Raw genomic sequence first — 8,952 nt, forward strand, 5'->3', positions numbered from 1 at the left:
AGCATGCACTTTATTTGTATCATTGACAACATTTTTCAGTTCAGTTATGCATGGGACCATAACAATCAACCAATAATATAAACACGTTGTCGTTTAAACTATCGTGCGGGAGTAATATGTTATTCTTTCTGGAGGTTAGTGACATATCATTTTGCTGGTCAGCTAGATATTCATTTAGACCTCCTTACTGAAACAACATATCAGTATTGACCTAAATTTAGCATATCTAAAGACTATAGCCATTCCATGATTGATTAAGATATAAATGCTGACATATTCTGATAATATAGATCTATAAATGCGTCAATTACATTCAAAGCTTTAAAATAACAGACTCGGTTAAGTCACAAAATCAAATATCTTATATGTTTTGATAATGATTTCATTTTTTTCATAATTTATTGTACATGTATAAACATTAAAGAGATTATAATTAACTATTAAACTAAACTAAGCTATATTGGATTGCGATTTTATAAAAATGTAAGTATTTTTAAACAAGTACAGATAACTTAGACAGTTTTTGTGTCGCCTGCTACAAAGTAGCTGCGACATATAGGTATCAATTTTCCGTCGTCTGTCTGTCTGTCCGTCTGCCGACTGATAGGCGTCCGTCACGCTTCTTGTCCGGAGCATAACTCAAGAAGTATTAATGGTGCTAATTTGTTACTTCACACAATGATAGAACACAATGGGAGGACGTGCAGTATCGAAGAACCATAACTCTAGGTAGTCCCATTTTTCAGTTATAAAAATCCATACAATAATTTAATACAGTTGAGTACTGATTTCATAAATATCAAATGGATAATTTGACCTGTCGAGGAAACACAAAGTTACCTTCTTCGCAAGGCCACTCATATCAACCACGCATGTGTACAGTATTTTAACATTATAGTACCAGATCATCATTGGCATAAGTATTCATGTATCTTTAAGCCTTTGATGATATGTTGGAACTTTTTAAAAGTGTTTAATGTTATGGAATACAGTACATGGGCGTACCCTAATATTAGGAGCCTGGCCAAAGTTGTTGTGAAATGCTGACGGACTGGAAAGCCCGCCATCGAATAAAGATTCCTTTGAAATTTAGATTTAAAGGAAACCTTTATTTTTCACGTTTTATTTTACTCTTGATTAATGTTACCAGATACATTTATGATCCGTCTCCGTTGTCAAGTGCTTAAGGTCGCTTATCTCAAGTCGCTGTAACCTCTTGCTGATAGACGGTCATGAATTCGAGCCCCTCGCTAACGATATGCAGCCTGACCGGGACTCAAATCCGAGGCCTTTTGCTTATAAGGCAAAAGCTCTACCGACTGAGCTTACGAACCACTTACACATTTCCCCAACATTAGTAATTAGATTCGATCTAGCGCATACACCCCTGCAACCATAATTTCAGGACTCCAACGCTAAGGATAAATCATAACATTACAAGCGCTGTAAGACTTTCCATGCAATGTTGCCACGTTCAAACGTTATGTGGGAAAGTTGACAGTTGCTTATAGAGAATGGGAGTCTAGTACTTGCTGTGGCATCATTTTAGTCGATTCTTGATAGAAAAAAACAAAACTTAAAGTGTATAGGTTTCTTTAATAATTTATAATTTTAGATCGATTGTAGAGTGGAATTCATACACATTATATCGTCCACTCTCCACGACTGTTTCCTTGAGTTCTGCCAGTACTCGCGAGGAACGAATGCATTGTGATGGTAGCAGACAAATACTGCAGACGTAATTCGAACCCGCGGCCTCCGGGCTACAAGTCCAACGCTCTACCCATACATTATGATCGTAGATTTAGACTGATAAATTAAAAACAGATTTTGATGAATTGAATATATCCGAACTTACCGATGTCTGGTTAGATGGGCTTTTGAAGAGTAGTTTTTCCCACAACCGTGTAAGGACACGCTCCACTGTGTCTCTTCTCGTGCTCTTTAAATTACTTTTTCTCCGAAAAGACTTTCTGCACTCCTGGCACATTTAGTCATTCTCCATGCTATAAATAGATAATAATTATGATAGTTTTAATGCTGTTACCCTCGGTGCAACAATGATAACTATGTGCGTATTAAATGTTAATACTTATTTTTTTTGTCTTTGATTTACGTCCTCTTTCAAACGTCATAATCATATGGTGCGGACAACTAAACTAACCATCGTTACTGGAAAGAACAAGTACTAGGCTTCCATCCCCCGTAAACAACTGTCAACATTTTCACTCAAAGATACATGGTCGGTTGCGCATATGATATATCTAGAGCAAAATAATTTCAAAATTTTATCATTTTACCTTTTTATGTATAGATATACAAGAAACGTTTAAAGAGCAGTAAACGTATAATTATTTCCAAGTTAGGGTGAGGAATGACGCTGCTTATTTTCACTGTAGCATTTTTGTGTATATACTAACCTATCGAAAGAAAAACTGAGCCTATTTCCAGCATCTGCATCTTTTTTTAACAATATCAAAATGTTTACAGTTCAATCATTTAAAGACAAATATGTTCTACATGCATGATAAATAGTCTTTGACGTGTACGTTATCCTCTGGGGAAAATGACATGTACGTTACCTCCTGAAAACCGCAACGTGTACGTTACCGCACCCTTTGTCTTACGATATCTTCAATATTCATAAATAGTCATGTTAAATATTTGGTACAGGACTTTGGACAATGACAAGCTTTATTCTAAACCTACATTCCAGCGAAAATTCTCTGCAGAATCTGTCCTAGATGCGTAACTTGTGAACAGACGTGTTCGTTACCAAAATATTTTGCATCTTTCGAATCGGTTGGGCAAGGATTACGTAAAAACGGGAGGGGGTTTCATCAAGTTACATATATCCGCTGAAAGAGCTTTTTATTGCGGGGTTTATACACGTTATCTCGTTTAAAACAATTGCGGATCAAAAAAGTTATAGTGAAAAAACATACCTGAAGCGGGCCTTATTTTTAGCACTTTTGCGTGCACGTTATCCGATTTAGTCACGTGGTTCCCCACCGTGTTAATCATTCGATTAAAAAAACTGTGTATAACTTTACATATTAAGCTGAAATAGTGATAGTTTATGCATCGTTATACTGCCCCAATCGACTAAAAATATTGTATTTCTCAAACGAATTGTAAAGTATAATTATATATCCGTGCACCTATTTGAAAATGTATCAGTTTTAATGCCTTGAATGCAAATTGTATTCTTCATCATTTATTTGAGACAAGAAACATAACAGATTAATTTCTTACAAGGGATCCTGCCACAGACTCTTCGCATGGAAGTCTTTTTGTATCGATTCGAAATCTACTACCAAACACACCGCTCCGTTATTTTGAGAGTTCAACACCGAAGCTAACGTTTGGTACTTTCTTCGTACAATAACCTACAAAGAAACTCTTATAGTCATAATAATATGAACTCTATGATTTTAGCTTGGAGTTGACCGAGATTTGGTGCGCTACATAAAACTTTCATGTGATGGTTTCGTCACTGAGCATTCTAATGTGGTACCAACTGTATTCGTTTTTTTTTTGTTTATAAATATGGCGGACAGTGTGAGCGCATAAATTTGTCGGAGATAAATTTTAGTAATTTTACCAAATTTTAAGTACTAAACCAATGGATTATTGCTGTGAGTTGCATGGAACTATAGTGATTTAAAAGATAGACTTGTTGAACTTGTATAATATAGTCGGAGATGGATCTTAATTCCAATTATTCAGTGCCAGTGTCAAACAGATTTGAACATTTTATGGAGCGGGAAATGGACCAAAATCAACTATTGCAACAAAGAAACAAGTGTACATCGAGGGAAGAGTTTGTGACATGTAGTTTAGATGAGAAAATGATTTCTGTGTTTGATGAATTGAGACTATTGCGAAGTGAGCAGGACACTTTCTGTAAAAATGTACAAAATTTTCAAGCCGCCATTGGACAGGTAAACGGAAAAGTTGATCAGGTGATTAACGTGACAAATGCTCAGACGCTATTGATGCGTACACTCGCGTATAAGTCGATAGATCTTGAAGCAAGATCGAGACGAAACAATTTAATATTTCGAGGTTTTGCCGAAAACAGAGACGAGGATTGCATTAGAATTATATGTGAATTCCTGGAGCGCAGATTAGACATTGAATACAATGAGATTTATATTGCACGAGCACATAGGCTTGGAGCTCGAAAACCTGGCGTAAACCCTAACAAGCGCCCAATAATTGCCAATTTTAGGGACCATGGTGATGTGGAATACATAATGAGTAGGGCAAGTCGACTTAAAGATGTCCCGGGTATGTCCATCGATTTTGATTTTCCAAAAGAAATTCAGGACGCGAGATCGCGATTATGGCCGAAATTCAAGCAGTACAGGTCGCTCAATCAAAATGCGAAGGTTAAAATCGTATATCCCGCTAAACTTATAGTCGATGGACGTTTAGTGCATGATGAATTTCCTGAATGGAAAGCTTGTGTCAGTGGAAACAGGCTTCAAAATGTGGATGTTATCGGACCTCAGCCTTGCGTATCACAATTCGCGCGTCATCAGAATTCAGCTGAAGCGCCAACACAGAACCATGCACCAGTAGCAGGACAGCTAGCAGGTACGAACTTCACTGAACAAATAGCGAACAACCATGTTTTTTTCCCACGTACAGAACAAACTAGTTTATTGACAGCAGGTATGCAAAACAACCATTTTGCATCAAATATGACTGATTGTTTCATTAATCCGCCGGTATTTGGTCCCGCATTGCCCCCTTACATGCAGGTTTTGAATTCACAACAAAATATCATGCCCGTTAGTGTGCCTGTTCAACAGCATTTAAACAATGTAAACATTCAATCACCGGCTGTAAATGGGCAATTTACAAATTCGCCTGGAAATATGCAAACTGGAAAAATACCATACGGGCTTCCTGGTATCAGTGTAGCTATGTCACAACCAGCACCAAACTCATGTTTGAATGAGACAAACAACTTTTCAACAGACAACACCGTATTGTGCCAACAAGGACAACTTGCTCCCCCAACAACTGATAGTATGCGCTGTCGCGAAAATAACGTGCCTCAACAGTTGATGGACACTTTACCCCTTCAAACTTCTTCTGAAAATAATTGTTTGCCCCCGCCGACAGAGATGGATACTTTGCCCCCTCAAAAACTAGCAATCGTTACTATGTCCCCATTGGAAAATTCTACATATGTGGCCCCAAATACTGTGATACACGAGTCAAGTCACAGTGAAATAAATACAATCAATCATGCGTCGGTAGACGATAGTGCTGATAACACACCATGTGATAAAAACGATCAAACTGCTACTTACATAGAATTAAATGCAGCAAATTCCGACGAATATTTATCAAAGTCTCATAACGTTTCATCCGATGGAATGAATACACAAAACACTAAACAATCCATTTTCAGGTCAAGCGATCCCGTTAACACACCAACGGTTTCAGATAACAGTCAGAATAAAGGAGTAGCGCATGTTTCTCGTGCGCGAAATCGTAGTGTGAGACGTACGCAGTCATTCAAACCATATAATCGTAGTGTATCGGCCAGTAGGGAACGGAAATCCCCAATTTCTAAAAGTAGCCAACAGCACGAGGTTGACACATTGAACTCTAGTGTTAGAATATAGGACGGCGCGGAGAAGGTTTACCTGAGATGTGCTTCGCTTAACGTACAGGGATTATCAACAAAAAGATCAAATAAATTAAATAGCGATTATTTAAAACGCGTGTTCAATAATCATGACATTGTAATGTTTACAGAGACTTGGAGTGATGAATATTCAGATTTAAATGTTGACGGTTTTGGTTACTTTATTTTGCATAGAAAATTGATTAAAAGTACCAGTAAACGGAATTCGGGTGGGATTGTCATTTATATAAGAAATGAATTAATTACGGAAGAAACCTTATTTTTTACAAGTGAGGACGATATTTTATGGGTTAAAATTTCAGGAGAAAAATTATCACTTGATAAAGACTTTTATTTAGGTTTATGTTATGTTTTGCCAGATGACAGTAGTAGGCAAACTTTTGTAGAAAATAGTATTTTTGATAGAATAACTGATTCACTTATACATGTAGAAAACAGCTGTAACGGTAATTGCTACTTAGCTTTGTTTGGTGATTATAATGCACGAACATTGAGAGTGAGAAATATATAGATTTTAAATACGTGTGGAATAATGATTACAAAACTCAGTTTATCGAGATGTTGTCGAGCACGGATATTTCGCATTGCTTAGATGCATTGTCCAATGATATACTTTTGTGTTCTACAAATCAAGATGTTGATGATTGTTTACAAAGTTTTCAAACTATTGTTGATAAAGTTGCATCTCCATTGTTTAAAAAGGCAGTTCGGAAACGTACTGAAAATGATAGTAATGGCTCATTTCAAAATAATAATATTTGGTATAATAACGAATGCTGTGAAAAGAAAGATGTATTTTTAAATTTATTGAATGGATATAGAAGTGATCCAAATGATGTCAACAGAATTAATATGGTGCAAGCACGGTCAATATACAAAAATACTTTAAGAAAATGCCGGTATAATTTTGATAAAGAAAAAACATCAAAACTTGTTAATGCTAGGTTTAAGAATGCACGATTGTATTGGAATATGTTGAAAGAATCTGCTGGCGTTAAAAACGCAAATATACCTTTGTCATCTTTTGAAATGTATTTTAAGTCAATAAATAATCCAGAAGATAGATTTTTTACACCAGATGATGTGTTAAACTTTATAGAGCGTTATGAGCACAATGAATTTAAAGTTATGTTTGCAGAATTAAATGAACATATTTCTTTTGATGAAATATATAGGGCAATTAAACAACTTAAGACTAATAAGTCTGGGGGCCCAGATTATTTGTTAAATGAATTCTTTATTGCTGGTGGAAATGTATTTATACCTGTTTTACATAAACTTTTTAATAGATTGTTCGATATAGGCTACTTTCCCGAGTCATGGTCTGAGGGTTACATTATACCTTTACATAAAAAGGGAAACGTTAACAATGTGGATAATTATCGTGGAGTTACATTATTGAGTTGTTTAGGCAAGCTTTTTACACATATACTTAATAACAGACTTAGAAATTGGGCTGAAGAATACAACGTGTATGTCGAAGCTCAGGCTGGATTTCGCGCTCATATGAGTACCATAGATAATGTATTTGTATTACATGGCTTAATAAACCATATGTTAAACCAAGGAAAACAATTATATGCTTTATTTGTTGACTTTTCAAAAGCTTTTGACTATGTAGTGAGAGAAAATTTATGGTATAAATTGATCAAGTTAGGTCTGAGGGGTAATATTTTAAACATTATGCAGTCTATGTATCAATCAGTTAAGTCAAGAGTAAAGTATATGAATAAACTGAGTGAAGAATTTTCTTGTATGCTTGGCGTTAGACAAGGGGAGTGTTTATCTCCCTTTTTGTTTTCTCTTTGTATTAATGATCTTGAAGATATATATATTCAGAGTGGGACACAAGGTATAGACGTTTACATGTTCAAAGCATATTTATTATTGTATGCAGATGATATTATAATGTTTGGTAATTCAGCCGAAGAATTGCAACAAAATATACATTTATTAGCAGATTATTGCAAAACCTGGAAGATGAAAGTAAATACAACGAAAACAAAAGTAATGATTTTTAAAAGAGGTGGTACAGTACCTAGAAATCTTAAATTTTATTATGATGATCAGGAAGTAGAAATTGTAAATAGGTTTACTTATTTAGGGATTGTTTTTACCAGTGGTGGTTCTTTAACTACAGCACAGAGTACACTATCTGGACAAGCTCAGAAAGCTATATTTAAGTTAAATAAGTATTTATACAAATTTACATACATTACTCCTAAGCATAAATTAGATTTATTTGATAAATTAGTAGCCCCTATTTTGAATTATGGAAGTGAAGTGTGTGGCTTCGCCAAAGATTTGTCCATTGAAAGAGTACATTTACATTTTTGCAAGAAATTACTTGGAGTTAAAAAGACCACACAAAATGATTTCGTTTATGGTGAATTAGGTCGAGTTAATTTTAAGACTGTGCACTATTACAATATCATAAAGTACTGGGTTAAAATATTGCAAACAAGTGAAAATAAATATGTCTCGTTAGTATATAGAATGCTCAAAAGTGACCTAGACGCTGCACCAAATAAGGTAAACTGGTGTTCTTTAGTGAAAAACTTGTTATGTACTCTTGGTTTTTATGTTGTATGGTTACAACAAAGTATTGGTGATATTGGTATGTTTCTATCTGTAGTTAAACAAAGGTTATATGATCAGTTCAGACACAATTGGCACGAGAGATTAGAAAACTCTAGTAGAGCATTATTTTACAGAAACATTTCAAATTTTAGGTTCCAGCCATACTTAGAATATTTTACAAACGATAGATTTTGTCAATCATTAGTGAGATTAAGAGTTTCTTCTCATAGATTACAAATAGAAGCAGGGCGTTGGTCAAGACCAGCAGCTACACCATTAAATGAAAGATTATGTCATATTTGTAACGTCTTAGAAGACGAGTATCATTTTATAATAGAATGTATAATATATAATGAACTTAGACGCACATATATACCATCGAAATATTGGAGAAGACCAAACATGTTTAAATTTGTGGACTTATTAAATAATGAAAACAAAATGATTGTAAGAAAGCTTGGAACATTCATATACAATGCTTTTAAGAAACGTAATGAAGTGTTATATGGTAATCATTAATGATATATTATGCAATGTTATAATACCCTGAAATATAAATGAATTTTCTAGAAAAGTCCTTGGTAACAAAACCATAGTGCTGTGAATAAGAATATCAATATAAATAATGACTCTGATAATTTGCACTTTTATACTGTTTATTTTTCTAATATTGTATTTCTATATATTCTTGCATGATGTAAGTA

The 8,952-nt window shown here is 34.7% G+C and overlaps 1 protein-coding gene across 1 annotated transcript; it reads left to right on the forward strand.

The window, feature by feature from the left end:
• The first annotated feature begins 6,226 nt into the window (after positions 1-6,226).
• LOC128550031 (uncharacterized) lies at positions 6,227-8,354 on the forward strand. The gene is made up of 3 exons (XM_053527877.1): positions 6,227-7,305; positions 7,789-7,987; positions 8,304-8,354. The coding sequence occupies exons 1-3, from the start codon at positions 6,227-6,229 to the stop codon at positions 8,352-8,354; spliced, it is 1,329 nt and encodes a 442-aa protein (XP_053383852.1).
• Positions 8,355-8,952: the final 598 nt, after the last annotated feature.

The sequence above is a fragment of the Mercenaria mercenaria genome, chromosome 17 (assembly GCF_021730395.1).
Source record: "Mercenaria mercenaria strain notata chromosome 17, MADL_Memer_1, whole genome shotgun sequence".
Classification (NCBI taxonomy): Eukaryota; Metazoa; Mollusca; class Bivalvia; order Venerida; family Veneridae; genus Mercenaria; species Mercenaria mercenaria.

Excerpts from the sequence above, each read along its gene's own strand:
- LOC128550031 (XM_053527877.1), top strand. The coding sequence starts at position 6,227 with ATGTTGTCGAGCACGGATATTTCGCATTGCTTAGATGCATTGTCCAAT. Across the intron at positions 7,306-7,788 it reads GTAGTGAGAGAAAATTTATG|TGGTGGTTCTTTAACTACAG; the intron begins GTATAAATTGAT and ends TGTTTTTACCAG. Across the intron at positions 7,988-8,303 it reads AAGATTTGTCCATTGAAAGA|TTAAACAAAGGTTATATGAT; the intron begins GTACATTTACAT and ends TTCTATCTGTAG.